General features: G+C 50.1%; 1 protein-coding gene across 1 annotated transcript in view; it reads left to right on the top strand.

Moving 5' to 3' along the window:
• Nucleotides 1–14,114, top strand: part of MTHFSD (methenyltetrahydrofolate synthetase domain containing) — a 25,019-nt gene extending 10,905 nt beyond the window's left edge. The window contains exons 6-8 of the mRNA XM_011971629.1: nt 2,149–2,261; nt 2,571–2,696; nt 11,811–14,114. Coding sequence (XP_011827019.1) covers nt 2,149–2,261; nt 2,571–2,696; nt 11,811–12,281 — 710 coding nt within the window. The 3' untranslated portion in view covers nt 12,282–14,114. The remainder of the gene's footprint in view (nt 1–2,148; nt 2,262–2,570; nt 2,697–11,810) is intronic.
• The last annotated feature ends 1,242 nt before the right edge of the window (nt 14,115–15,356 follow it).

Genomic DNA, 15,356 nt, shown 5'->3' with positions numbered 1-15,356 from the left:
TTTCTTGTAAATTTGTTTCAGTTTCTTATAGACTCTGGATATTAGACTCAGACAGATAAGTTGCAGAATTTTCTCCCATTCTGTAGGTTCTCTGTTCACTCTGATGACAGTTTGTTTTGCTGAAACACAGATATCTTATAGCAATGGTCCCCAACTTCTTGGCACCAGGGACTGGTTTCATGGAAGACAGTTTTTCCATGGTCCACGGAGGGGATGGTTTCAGCATAATTTAAGCACATTACATTTATTGTGTACTTTAGTTCTGTTATTCCTACATCGTAATAAATAATGAAGTAATTACACAACTCATAATGTAGAATTAGTGGGAGCCCTAAGCTTGTTTTCCTTCAACTAGACGGTCCCATCTCAGGGTGATGAGAGACAGTGACAGATCAGCAGGCATTAGATTCTCATCAGGAGCATGCCACCTAGATCCCTGGCACGCACAGTTCATACGCGGGTTTGCACGCCTATGAGAATCTAATGCCGCGGCTGATCGGACAGGAGGCGGAGCTCAGACAGTAATGAGAATGACGGGGAGCGGCTGTAAATACAGATGAAGCTTTTCTCACTCACTGCCCACCTCGTGCTGTGAGGCCACGGACTGGTACTGGTCTGTGGCCCGGGAGTTGGGAACCCCTGTCTTATAGTTTATAGGTATAGATTCATAGACATCCCTTTTCCACATTCACAGAAGGGACAGTGGCACACACAGAGCTCCGTGCCTCGCTGGAGAATGTGTCTTAGAGCGCCTCCTGTCAGCACAGCAGGCCGGCCTCCTCGGCCCGTGTTGAGGAACTGCACGGTGTTCTCTCGTGACTGCCCCTCAATAACTGAAGCCCACCCCGGCCGACGGATGTCTACGTTATGAGTTATTTCCAGATTTGGCTTTGGTCTTTTCCCTCACAGATCATGCTAGAGTGAAGTATGTTCTGGGGGATAGTCTAGGTGCGTGTTTGAGGCTCTCCATGGGCCAGGGCCTCGGAGGGGAGTTGCTGAACTGAAGGATGGATTTTGTCAGCCTCGATGTTGCCACCAGAAGGGCCGCTCACTTTCGGCCCCAACAGTGGTGCCCGGCCTCTGTCTCTGCTTCCGTGTTCCTAGCTGGAATGAGTCAGCTTTAACTTTTTGCAGTCTGCTAGTGAGCAGTGAATAGTATCTCCTTTGGCTTTGATTTGTACCTAATTAGGAGTCAGTCAAGAATTTTGTATGTTTGCTGCTTATCTGCCTGTCATTTTCTGTGAACTGTTCATATCCTTTGCTATTTTTTCTGTTGAATTTTCTTTCTCTTGTTTCTTTGCATGCACAGTTGGAGGTTTTGAATTGTCAAAGTAGCACGATCAGATGTGAGTCTCAGGCACAGCGGCAGTAATGCAGGTGTTCTGCGGGTGATGCTGGTGGTGGCACACGCAGGCCTCCGTTTCTGAAGTGCCTCAGGCTTCTCACAAGAGGAATTGTAGCTTCTCCGTGAGGGTCAGAAGGCATTTGATGTTTCCTGTCTTCCTGCATTTTTGTCTCTGAAGAGCTGATTTGGCTAGAGAGGTTGTTAAACCTCGATTTCATCTTAGCTGCTCTTTTAGGCTCAGATAATCCTTTTGTGGTGCCACTCATTACAGATTTGCAAAACGCATTAGTACTGCTGAAACTGTCCCTCGGGACCTGGTGTCTAGTGGTGACTATTCAGTGTTTTTAAAGAAACAAGGCCGTGCCGTCACGGGCTCCTGACTTCACAGCGGCGATTCTCCCCCGAGGTAAGTTGATTAAACCTATTTTGCTTTCAGCAGGAATTTGTTTTTAGTCTTTTTGAGAACTGCCCTTTTTGTTCTTCTTAAGTATGAGTCTTGCTAATATAAAGCTGACATGAATGTGAGCTGTTTCCCTTTGTGACACGGTTAAACGGTCCAGTGTTCACATCATTGTATTTTCACCACCTGACATTTGCTGTGTTGTTATTCCTGTTTAATGCCCAGAAGTCCATCTTCATGGTGGGCTGCTTGTGGGCATTTGGTGGGCATTTCTGTGAAAATTTCTGTAGATTAGCTCGGGATATTGGGTTCAAGTTTCTCCTTCCACTGGACCTGATGGAAAATCCACTTCTCAGCGATGCCCCGGACCACACAGCGATACTGATTCTCGGTTGTCTCTCAGGCTGGAGAATCGGGAAGGGAGAAGGCTACGCCGATCTGGAATATGCCATGATGGTATCCATGGGTGCCGTCAGCACGGAGACGCCGGTGGTCACCATCGTCCACGACTGCCAGGTGCTCCTTATGAATGGGCTGAGCAGAGCCACTGCCACTCTCTTCTGAGGGAGCGGGGGGTGGGGAAAGAGACTCGTCTGCTTCTGAACCATGCCGTGTCATGAGTGGTGTGGATCAGCCAGGGCTGGACTTGCTAGTGGCGCAGTGGCTAAGCCTTAGCCCCAGAGTGGATATGGGGGTGCTTTTCTAGCCAGCCTCACATTCCCACTGGGTGGGGCAGTATGCACGACTGCAGTGGCATTCCTACCAGCTCCTTTATCCTGAAGTGGCGTTCCCACCAGCCCCTTTATCCCGCCTCCGTTCCCCCAGGTCGTGGACATCCCTGAAGAGCTCCTTGAGGAGCACGACATCACCGTTGACTACATCCTCACTCCAACCAGAGTCATCGCCACAGGCTGCGAGCGCCCACAGCCAATGGGAATCACCTGGTCCAAGGTGGGTCACGGCCGTGGCCAGCTCTGGCCTGTAGCTTAGCGGCCCCTCCTCTTTTAAGTGTTTTCTGTCTGGCATGGGAGCTGTTGGCAATCCCAGCGTGGCTATACATTAGAATTACCCAAGGAGCTTTTGAACAATTTGGCTCCTGAATGACAATCTCCAGGCCCAGGCCCAAGAATCTGCTTACAGATCTCTGGCATTCTAAAAAGCAGCTGGGTTTAAAATCCGCCTCTGTGGATGGCAGAAATGGCCACATGGGCTAGGAGGGCGAATGCCTTGAAGCTTTACTTGCCCACTGTTTTTCATTGTTAAGAGTTGTTTTCTGCCATCCCAGGTGCAGCAAACTCTGCCTGGCATTATCTCATTGGTCTTCCCTTTTTAAATCCAGATTTTTTTTTTAACTGAAGATCTGGATCTTCAAGCAGATCTAGCCTGAGTAGAAGGCAGTACCAAGCCTTTGTACATTTTATACATGTGTGGTTTTTATTTCCAGATTAGGTAATGGCACACGTTGCAAATCAGTCTGCAGTAGGAGTTTGGCCCTGTGAGGCAGCCTGTAGGCTATGATGCTGTCTCTGCTGGCAAACAGCCAGAATTACTGAGAAGACATTTGTGCTTCGTGTGGACAAAACTATTGGTCAAATAAGCATATGTGTCCACGTCTCCCATTCTTTAAACCCAAGTCATTCAGTGTTTGAAAGTATCTTTCCTTTGGGCATGGAAAATCAACAGCATCCACCTCTAAGGATGAACACAAAATACCTGTTACTTTCGCCACAGCCCAGCAGGGACTTTCCCTGCAGGCGTCCTGGGCAGGCACTGTTGGGGCCTCTCAGGTGTGCACTCCTCGGTTGGTTGCTGATGAAGCAGAGGGAACAGCCTGTGTGACCCAGAGTGGATGGGCGGCCCTCCAAGCGCACCAGGAGCACTGGGGAGAAGGCGGTCACTGCTCTTCCAGGAAATGAAAATATCCCTTGGTGTCTTTCTTCAGAGTCTTTCACCTGGGAGCTCTGGTCCACAGCTTCCTTGTAAGTGGAAGCCAATGCACTAGACAGAGCGCGAGGCTGGTGGCTCCTCAGAGCCAAGAACAGGGATGGTGGGAAAGTTGCACAAGGGCATTAGCCACAGTGAGGCTGCTGGCAGTCCCTCCAGGCCAGCATGTTAGAGAAGGGGCCCATTGCAGCCATATTAGGGGGAGCCTGGACAGCCTCTCCCGGAAGAGAGCTAGGAACAGCCTGGTTAGTTTCTGAAGATTTTAACAAGAAAAGTAGAAAAGTAGCAACAAATGAAGTCATCGGACATGTTAGGTGAATATATCCTCTTACAGAAAAGCAAACCAAGGTTCCTGAAACAGGGTCAGCACTGTGGGGGAGGGAGGGCATTGGGGGCGTCACTGTTTGTCGAGACCCTCTTCCAGGAAAATGGTCACTGTTTATGAGGCCTCAGCAAGAATCTCAAACTTTTAAAAACCTGTCTCTCATTTTGGGTCCTGTGTTCTCAGTTTCACCACCTGGTAATCCCTTTGCATGGTCAGAGGAAATCAGTCACTTTCTCTAGCCCCCAGCGTTTCTGTTTTAGTCTCACTAACCATGCAGCTCAAGTGAGTTTTTATCAACATTTGTTGGGAGAAAAAAAAAATCCCTAAATTCCAGGAAAGATTTTGGATGTGGAAGGGGGGACTGTTCAGTGCTAGGTTATGATATCATTTCAAATGGACTTTTTGGCAAATATTTGGTATACCCCTCCATGATATTATAGTGGTAATGATTTATCACTATAGGTTTGTAGGTCTTAGAATCCAAGAATTTACCTCTTGGCCATCTCACTGGGATATCTGCGATGCACTGTCGATCGCTTGTGGAAGGATGTGAAGGAAGCACAAACTGCCTTGCCTTTACTCATTTTCAAAACACAAAGATAGTTCAGCATCTGATTCCCTGGCCTTTGTTCCACCTTTCCAATAGTTGACGTCCTGCCCTGTCTTACAGAGCAGTCTAATACACGCTCCGTTTGAGTGCAGTTACTGTAAACAGCGCATCTCCTTGATTCACCGTCAACATCCGCGTGGACTCTTCTCAGCCTGTGTCTCATGATTTTGAAGAAAGGAGACCAAGTGGCCAGTGAGCGTATTGCTCAGTTTAGCAGTCAAGAGTTTCCCACTTCGTAGCTCTGTCTGTAACCTCCAGCACACCCTCCGAGCCCCTCGTTTGTCTTTGAAATAGGAGGGTGCGCGGCAGTGCACGTAGAATGCCCAGGACGATGCTTGCGAGCATGGCCACAGTCTTCATCATTGTCACAAATGGGAGGTTGGTTGTTAAAGTTGAGAAATCTTCCTGGACGTCATGCATGTTTCTTCTTTCTCTGTGCTGCTGGTAGAATCCTTAGGATGGTCCTTCTGGGTAGCTCACTGAGCCAAGATGGGGTCCTTCATGTGTCTCCCTGTGGCCACGGGTTGTCACGTGGTGCCCTGATATGCCCTTTACTACCTCTCAGTGGAGGACAAGGAGAGAAAGGCACTGACCCGGCTCTCCAGCCCTTCGGCTGCTCCATACCGCCTGTGACCGTGCAGGTGCTTTGCAGAGACCCCCCACGAGGAGCCATTGTTCCTCCTCCATCTCCTCTTCAACAAAGGAAGCCTGGTAGGGTTGGGAAAGGGGCTGAAAGTGCATTCCGGCGCTCTGCACCCTCATCAGAAACTTTCTGGCAGGAAGAGAGAGGCACAGAGACGTTCCCCAGAAGGCTCTGCTTTTACTCCTCCTTTCTAGAAGGCACATTGTCTGCTCTGTCCTCGTGGGCTCTTCTGTCTCTGGGGGCGATTGCCTCACCCACAGACCCGTGAAACTCAGGGTGACTTGGCCACATCCAAGCCACAAGATGCATAGCCACTGCTGCCCCATCTCCCAGTCACCGCACCCTGAGAACCCAGGACTCCCTGAAACCCCAGCTATACCAAGGATCTCTGCCAGGCTGGAGATGGTACCAGAGACCTGGGCCTGAAGCTGGAATGTGGTCCTGAACCTCTGGGCAGTTCGTCCAGCTCCGGTGATCTTCTGATCTTGGAGACAGTCATGCGATGTCCCTCCCTGTGACAGCCATGTGTCAGGTGATCTGCAGTGGGCTGAGAGCCATTTGGCTGTCTCAGCTCTGTGCAGTAGCAAACCGAAAATGGCTGAATTCCCGGACCCGCTAGTGTCGAGCAGCCCCGGCCACTGACCAGTGCCTGCCCTTGTGGGGCAGAGTCCCAGCCAGCTTCCAGGGCTGAGTGGTGTCCTGTGAGTCACTGGCAACAGAAGAACGGAACTTCCTGTTGAGACCCATGGTCACCTGCTGGACTCAAGTGAGCACCTGGACAGCAGCAGCGGGTGGAGCCTCTCTGGGGAGACCCGGGTCTGCCACCACCCTGGAAGCCCCGTTCTGCCCAAGCCGCACCTGGGCAGTGGAGACGCGCCACACCATTGTAGTGTTTCCCTAGAGCTGGCCTGAGCTGGGGAGCCAGAAAGATACATGTTAGAATACCTCGGAGACGGAGAGGAATGGTAGGACATGGCTACAGACTCCAGAACCTCAACTGCGCCGAAGGCAAGGCCAGCCTGACTCTAGGAGACTGAGGGCTTAGGAGAAGCCACTCGGGCACCCACAAGCCTGTGGTCCCCATCACCAGACCCACAAGCCAGAGGACCTTTTGGCCTTTGCCAGGTGGAAGGACTGTCAGTCACACACATCTTCTCACCCGTCCTGTGCTCTTCATTGGAACTCCCATCAGCATATGGCTCCTGATTACCACGGGGGTGGCGAGGATACCATAGACCAAGGTCTGTGCGTCTGACTTTCCCGGGTCAACTCATTTGCTCCTTAATGAAGGAAACTGGATTCTTCCAGAGCCACTCTCGTGCTTACACTCAAGGAAACAATTCTGTGGCTTTCAAAGCATGGCCCGTTCTTCCCCACACAGCCTGCTGGGGAGAGTGGTCTTCAGATGGCCACAGTATGCTGCATGATCTATAGACACTTCAAGAAAAAGGATTTGAGGACAGTCTCCTCTGTGACAGCAGTCCTGGGACAGCAAAGCCCAATTTCAGATCCCACATAAGACAAAATTGTTCTCTGCAAATAATGCAGCTAACTGTGAACCAACCCCTACCCACAACTGGGCCAGTACATTTAGAGGGCTGAGAGAGGCTTTCATTGAAAAAGAATTACTATGTTTGACCTAATAATTTACCTTCTAGGAATCAGTTCTAGAGAAGTATGTAGAAATTCACATAAGGATTTATTGAATTTCTATAGAAGACTTGCAGTGCCTTAAAACGGGGATGGGGGGAGTCCATTTAAGTGCATACAGCTTTTTAAGGAATATTTAGTGGCATGAGAAAATGCATGTGGTATAAAGTAGAAAAGGCACAATATGATATTATACATGCTTGATAATGAATTTCATATTCTGCTCATGTTAAAAGGCAGAGAGAAAAGACGGGGAGGAAATACAACAGAATATTAACAGTATTTATCTCTGGGAGATAGGATTTCAAATGTTTCTACTTTTTTCCCAAATTTCCCACAACAAGCATATCCTAATTTTATAATCAACAATATTTAGGAAAAAAACAGTAAATTTGTTCAACATTTTCCAAGGTAGACATTGTGCCCAGGTGCATTTGAACCCAGTCACGCAGCAGTAAGGTAGGTATCTGTTCCCAGTGTACTCAGTTGGTAGAAATGAGAATTCAGAAACAAAAATAGTTAAAGATGCGCCAGTCCTTAAAACTCACGCACACACGTGGGTAGGGTGACACTGGAACAGCCAACACGGAAAGCTCAAGTGTGTCTGTGTGAGGGGAACCATGCGGCTGCTCTTCTCCCAGGGCCCAAACTCCAAGTGCGAAAGTGACACAGGAGCTGCTGGTCCCATGCAGGACTCTGCGCAGAGCAGGCGGAGGGAGGCACGTCACTCCCACGGGCCTTGCAATGACGGCCAGGCAGGAGCCATGGCGTGCAGATGGAAGCTGGCATCTCGCAGCATCAGTTTTAAGGTGATCATGTATACCAGAAAACAGAAATATTTTTTTACTAAATAGTTCTTAGTGACTTCCATACCCCTCCCAAGTTGAGCCATCCCTTCCCGATGTTGGGGTACAGTCGAACGCAGTGCTGCGTGTGGTCAGGCCCCTGTTGGGAGATCCAGGCCTCGCCCCTGCTGTCCGCCAGCACTCCCAGTAGAAGTGTGATTGTAAAGCGGTGGCCCTATTGAGTCTTTTTCTACCAACTGACATAGTTGATCAAACAACTATGAACAAAAGGGTTTTCCGTGAGCCATGTTGAAGAGATTCTGCCCTTAGAGAGCCAGCAGAGGCTTCGAGGCCTACCTGGCGTTTATGTTTACGGAAGGCAGCACATTCCGTTGGCCTTCCCTGTGCTCTCCTCTGAGCATACCTTCCATATGGTTATTTCACTGTGGCCATTTGGAAGTATCTTAAGGCATTTTCATCAGTGAACAATCACATTTAGTCTCGGGCAAGAGAACTCACTATTTATGGAGGTTGAACTTAGTATTAGAAATACTTCTGATGTCTGCTCATCTTGGCCAGCATGGCTCACGCCTATAATCCCAGCACTTTGGGAGACCGTGGCAAGAGGATCACGTGAGCCCAGGAGTTCAAGACCAGCCTGAGAAACATAGCAAGACCCCATCTCTACTGAAAATAGAGGACTTAGCTGGGTGTGGTGGTGAGTGCCTACGTGGAGTGCCAGCTGCTTGGGAGGCTAAGGCAGAAGGATTGCTTGGAGTTGGGTATTCAAGGCTGCAGTGAGCTATGAGTTGTGCCACTGTACTCCAGCCTGGGTGACATGGTGAGACCCTGTCTCTCAAAAAGAAAAAAGAAAAGGGGGGGATTCAAAAATCATCCAGTTTCCTTATCTCCAGGTCAGGTAATGCAGGAGTCAGAAAGAAAAGCAGTTTATCCAAAATGGTAAAAGCAGCATGTAGCTGCCTTAGGATTAGAGCCCAAGTCTCTGCTTTTTGACCAATTTCTGACTCTCAATGAGATATCTTAAAAGTCAGATTTCAGATTCATATTTGACTTAGCATGTCTAGGGGACAGGTTTTTAAACTTTATTTTAATATGATAATATAATAATATTTAATATAAATACAAGTTCTATTTTTTTGAGAATAGAATTAGTTATAAAAAGGCAAAAATGTTTTCTCATGTTTGATTAACAAGCAAAATGTTTCACTTCACATGCCACATTGGCAGAATGTAACAGCTGTTCCTCGTTGCCAGCCGGGAAACAGTAGCACTGCCATGCGCTCGTCCCGACCGTGGTGTCCAGCCACCCTGCTGGCTGGTGCACAGGAGGCTTTCTTGTCAGCTGTGGCAGGGATCGGCCCAGTCCTCCAGCAGCTGGCAGAGTGGCAGAGCTGCCCCGCAGCCAGGAAGATGTTTCCATTAGAGCTTGAGGAGGAGGGAGCTGATGCGAAGCCTTGTCATCCTTTACCCAAAAACACTGCTCGTGAAAAGAGCGATTTTACTTCAGTGGAACACACTTGCGCATTTCCATTCTAACGGCCCCCCTGCGGATGCCAGTGTGTCGGTGCCCTGGCCGTCCAGTCAGCTCATAATGTGTGGTTAAGATGTTTTCATTATTCTTCAGCCGATTGTATGTTTGCTGGCTCAGAATGGAGGAGCTCCCTGTGATGTGCATGGAAGGATATATTTGTCTTTCCCACCGCGTGTTTCAAAACAGATTTCTGCTGTAAAACCCCAAGTGTGAAGCCTCGCCCGAGAATGCTTGCTTCTGCCATAGGGAACCTTGAGGTGCTACTGGACACAGATGGGAGGGGAAGTAACTCGGGGGGCAGGAAACTGGGCTGGCGCAGCTCCCGATAGACCCCATCAGAAGAGCAGTGTTTACCCGGAGGGTGCAGCCTGCCCCCACACTTACTGCCCCCACACAGCCTACCCCTTACTGCACTCCTTACCTCATCCCCACCCCCAGCCCACTTGATGCTCTCACCTCAAGGCTTCTGGTGCTGTCCTCAGAGCCAAGTAACTTTCAGTTCTTCCAGATAAATGCATAGCCACACTTTTTCTCTCATTGTAATTGCAGTTTTAAATTTTATCATCTGTTCTCAGTACTAAATCTGGTCATTTAAAAGATCCTTCAAAATCAGGTGATGACCAGTTTATATCTATTTTTAAATACTTCAGAAGAACACAAAAGCCTGAACTGTCTGAGAAGGTGGAGTAGAGGTGTGGAAAGAGGTTGGGTTGGTTGGACTTCGGTCATTTTTGAGATTCCCTGGGCCCCAGAGCTTGTATGATACTGCTCTGTGAGTTACATCTCCTCGCAGTCAGTCAGTTGAGAAGGGTGGCCGAGGGCCCAGTGGAAGGGAAATGCCTTGTAATTAGAAGAGAGCACATCGCGGGTATGTTCATGGCATAGGCGTGAGTTGTTTTCCTTTGTGTCTGAACAATGGGAAGTGTTGAAGCAAGCCTTTGCAGAGTCTTTCTATGACAGCCAAGAGTCTGTTTGCCATTCAAGACCAAAATGAGGCCTTGTGCCTGCCACCTGCCAAGGCTTCTGATGGGGCAGTGCCAGGGAGCAGAGTGGCATCCCGCCACAGAGGACTCCGACCAAAGCGAAGGTTCCGCCGGGGGGGGACGTTACTTTCCACCCAGCACGGGGAGACAGAGCCAGGTGCTGGACGAGAGAGGACTGAGAGCCTCTAGGTTTGCAGGAACGCACTTGGCTGTTCTTAGGTGTTTGTGTATCTGTAACTATTACTCTAATTTATTGATGCTTAACTGGGGGCCTGTGCACCTCTTGTAGCTTGGAGGCCCATGAATAGCCTTTGTTGACCCTGGGAAATTGTACAGAAAATTGTGGGTGAGTCATTCCTGGGAGGGAACCCCAGCTCCTCACAAAGGTTCCTCTGTCACCCTGCCAAGGATAAGAACCATTGCTCGAAATTACATATTATTCTGAATGTAATGAGAGCATTGATACTAGTTGAACTGTTTCATCTTGTAGAACAATTTATAGTTGTCTAGCTCAGGTGCTGCCTCATACTGTGACATACTCACTTCTGTTAGAGGCCTGCAGGTGACCACGGCTTGCCTCTTGGTGACCATGCTCATGTGAAAGCTTGGTGCCCAAAAGAAAAATAAAAAACATCTCTAAAGAATGAGAATTGTCAAAAAGGACTACACAGTGTCTGTTTCTTTTCTGCACAGGGCACGGTGGTCCAGGTGTCACCTGACTTGTGCTGACCCACAGGCAGCCCCCAGTGCAAACTGCCCCACAGGACGGAGCCAACAGGCCTTCACTGTTTAGGCTGCCTCAAGCCAGTTCAAGTCTGTTCCAAGGGGCCCGCTGCAGTAGCTGATTGATTAGAAAAATCTGGATAAAGCCAAAGATGTCCTTTGTCTACAAATCCCATACAATTGAGACTTAAGCTTTTGCGTAGTATTACTGATTTCATAGTTTGGTGACCCGTCACTAGGAAGTGTTTTCAAAGCTGTGTTTCAGATTTGCCTTGTTTTCTGCATTTTTGGCTCTGCATTGAAGGGGATGATCCCTGACAGATGTTCCCTCAGTGGAGAGGAGACCCCTGTGATACTATTAAAGTCCTCGTGCCACCCAAAGGCACAGATAGGGGGCAGATACAGAGGCAGCTCCCTGTTATTCTCGGTGCGGGGGAAGTCATTAGGGGAGCTGCCTTTGGTAACCCTGTAATCCCAACAGTAGCAACCTTAGGTGCCTCTTCTGGGTAGGAGGCCTGAGCAGAGAGCCCTAGCTTTACTTTCCTGCTTCGGGGCCTGGAGGAAAAAGGCGCAACCTTGCAACCTCCACAGCGTGTGGGCAGACGCTCCAGAGAGCCCCCATGAGCGCTGATTTCCCTTAAGCCAGGGGCAAAAGGCAGAGCTACAGACTGGTGACATCGTCTGTGTGACAGTGGGTGGGACAGTGGGGGTCCCGTCCCTAGGGCTGAGTTAGACCTCGGCATCCAGCCCACGTGTGTAGCACAGCCGGTAGTCAGAGGTGTGGACGCGTGTGTGGCAGGCGCCATGTGAGTCTGTCCCTGAGAACAGCCGCAACTGCTTTGCTTTTCAGATCAGCCGGGAGATGATGGAGAAAATCCCAGTATTGAGGAGCCTCCGCGCCCGAGAGCAGCAGGCTGGGAAGGACGTCACCCTCCAGGGTGAGCACCAGCACCTTCCGGAACCAGGCCGCCAGCAGGCAGTGCGCCTGAGTGCTGGCAGAAGGCCCCCGGACACACCCGGGCCAGAAGCCAGTTCCATGGCGGCAGCCCGTGGCTCCCCATCAGGGGAGGGTGCCCCGCTTGCAGCCGACGTTTATGTTGGGAACCTCCCCCGGGACGCCCGTGTGAGTGACCTGAAGAGAGCCCTGCGTGAACTCGGCTCCGTGCCCCTGCGGCTCACCTGGCAGGGCCCACGGCGCAGAGCCTTCCTCCGTTACCCAGACTCAGCCGCAGCCCAGCAGGCTGTCTCCTGCTTGCAGGGCCTGCGACTGGGCACCGACACCCTGAGGGTGGCGCTGGCCAGGCAGCAGAGGGACAAGTGACCTTGTGGAGAGCCACAGAGCTCACTGCAGACTCACCATCCCCATCCCCTGCTGCTCCGGTTCCCATGGCACTCGAGAGGCCTGCATGGCAAGACGTGGCAGAGCCACCGCGTGAGCTGCTCGGGTCTCAGTTCTTTCCAGAAGTTACCACTCAGTGAACGCCCAGGGCCTCCTGTGAGTGGGGAAGCGAGCCCACAGTCCATCTCACAGCACACACAGACTTCAGCCTCCCGTTCGTGCAGGCTCAGGCCTTGAGCCAGTTTGTGTTTCTCTGGAGGGACAGAGCAGAGGGGCCGGGGACTGAGTGAGTGGCGAAGCAGGGGTTGGTGATGTGAAGATGATCTCGGGTTTGCCAGGGGTGGGCTGAACGGGAGAAGATGGGCAAAGGATCCGGCTCTCAAGAGGCCCTGGCCGGGACTGCATGCCGGGTACAGAGAGCGCCCTTGGACTTTAGGGTCCTGAGCTGGCAGCATGGCAGAGAGAGCTCCATCCATGTCACAGGAGCCCAGGGAGCTCAGCCCCTGGGTAAAAAGTGCTCACTGTAGCTCAGATCAGTCCTCAGGTCACACTTTGGGGAGCCAGCGTCCCTTCTTCCCCTCCCCAGCCCACTCCTCCCTCTGCGGACACACACTCCGGGCCCTCAGCCAGCTGGCTGCACGGGGAGCAACTTGGTGTTGTGGGAGAGACCGGCTCTGGGAGAACGGGTTTCATCCCAGCCTACGTCACATTTGCCCAGTGCCTTACGTTTTCTGGTTTTTTCCCTCCAGTTCTGTTTCTAAAAACCAGCTGGAGTTTGGCTGAACTGTCCTTTCTCAACAGAAGCGCTTTTGCAATTGATCCCGGGCAACAAGTCAAAATAAGCTTTTAAGTGGAGATTTTATTTTTTTCAAATGTATATGCTTTGGAAATTTTGATTTTTTAGCCAGAGGGTTTTACCAAGTGTTATTTTAAGCACATTATTATGCCTCAAGAGGGCAGCCCTTGCACGCACTTTAAAGAAAATGTTTTCAGGACACTCAGTCTTCTCTTTGAAAGGGCATTTTCTCACTGGTTTTCCCGTGAAAATCCCGTGGAGACTTTGGAAAGAAAACGCGGCCTTAGATTTGCTCATTAAAGACTGATTTCCTTCCTAAGTCGCCATGAATAAAATGGGGGAGTAGAAACGTCTGGAAGCACCACACTTGGCCCTGGGCCCTGGGCCCACTGTGTCCTTGGCCTCCCCCCGACCCGCACGGCTGGTCACATTTGTCACTGGGCATTCAGCTCAGTGTCAGAGGCCGACTCAGCCCCCAGTTCAGAGTAGTCACCTGGTTGCACTGAAGTCCTCACCTTCTTTTCTCTCTTTTTTTAAAGAACACTTCTCTTTTTGAAAGATTCTCGTTTGTTTTTTTGTTTACCTTTTTTCTGTGGATTTGCTGCCGTTAGAATAGCAACTCGAGGAGAAGAGCAAGTGAGTCATCCCTGCCTTGTCCACTCCCTGTCCAGCCAGCAGTGGGCACAGCCCTGCAGACAGGAGCAAGGACTTCTGGGAATAGACCCACTGGAGCCGGGAGAGGGAGAAGCTGGATTCTGACCCCACCACTGAAACTCCTGTGTCCAGCCATGCCTGATGACCACCCCACCCTCAGACGGCCAGATTAAACCAGTCAGTACAGGCTCACTCAGGGAAGCCAGACTGCTGGGGTTCCCTGACACTTTAGCCAGAATAATCCAGGTGTATGGATACACAGATAATCTGAAGGAGTTTCTCATTTTTATATTTGTGGAACATCGTGTAAGAAAAACCAAAGAGCAAGTGCGTGAAATAAAATCCCCCACATGTATCAGCCTGCACACCTTTGACTGCCCTGTCCTTTGCAGGGAGACCTGTGGGGACAGTTCTCAAGGACTGTAGTGACAGGTGGTAGTGAGGCAGGTACTCAGCTACCCAACTTCTTGTTCCCACGGTTGATGTGTATAAGAGACAGGTGGGTAGTGAGGCAGGTACTCAGCTACCCAACTTCTTGTTCCCACGGTTGTTGCGTGCTCATCAGCATCGGGATTGTGTCACTCACATGTGATAAGAGGAGAATGAATGGAAGACAGTCACTTGACAAGTGCTGAGACCATCCCTTTTGTTTTTATATCTATTATTATTTTTTGAGACAGGGTCTCACTCTGTCACCCAGGCTGGAGTGCAGTGGCATGATCACTGCTCACTGCAACCTCGAACCCCCAGGCTCAAACCATTCTCCTGCCTCAGCCTCCAAGTAGCTAGGATGATACAATTGAATAAACAGAAAACAAATCAACGTGGGGCCTTTGAGAGACTCAAAGTGAAGGAACCACATCGTGAAAAAGTTTCACTGCAGGAATCGAGAAAATCTCAGGCACCATCCACTCCTTAGTCCTGAGACATTTGATACGGTTTTGCACGAAAAAAGTTGTGTCGATGAAGTGTCCTTGAAACTTTATTAAGAAAAATGTTTTTTAAAAAGGAAAATGTGTCAATTTTTGCTCGTGTCTGCTCTGATCTTACAATATACAGGAAAACATGAGCTCTAAAAATAGAAGTCCTGTGAGGTGGGTGAGGATCCTAAACAGCCTGCGGACAGCACAGCGAGCAGGAATGAAAAGCCCAGCAGGAAGGCTGGTGATACTTTTAAGAGTACCAATCCCTACTCACAACATCGACATTTGTATTAGAAGCTGGGCTGTGGCGGGAGAAAGAAAATCTGTGAGTAGTAAGACGAGAGTGCTGGAGACCAGGCGGTGGCAAGCCACAGCCAACCCCGGTGTGGAAGGCAAGACCGCCCCGGCATTCAGAAACAACAGGAGGACTTCCCTGGGCTGCGGAGGCAGCGTCTGAGCCAGGGCGTCTCCACACACCTGTGGCGGGAGTCTGGGCCTCGTCTACAGATATGAGCAGGCAACAAGTAGCTGCCAGACAGCTGAGGACATCGGCATCTTGAGACACGTGCTAGCCGTTGTGGACATGTTCATACAGGAGTCACAAAGGGACTCGGAGGCCATCGTGTCCATTAAAAAGAGAATGGACTGGTAAGAAAAAACTCCTTAGAAATTGAAATCACAGGC

The sequence above is a fragment of the Mandrillus leucophaeus genome, unplaced genomic scaffold (assembly GCF_000951045.1).
Source record: "Mandrillus leucophaeus isolate KB7577 unplaced genomic scaffold, Mleu.le_1.0 Scaffold10, whole genome shotgun sequence".
In the NCBI taxonomy this organism is placed as follows: Eukaryota; Metazoa; Chordata; class Mammalia; order Primates; family Cercopithecidae; genus Mandrillus; species Mandrillus leucophaeus.
This window is presented reverse-complemented; position numbering and strand designations above follow the sequence as displayed.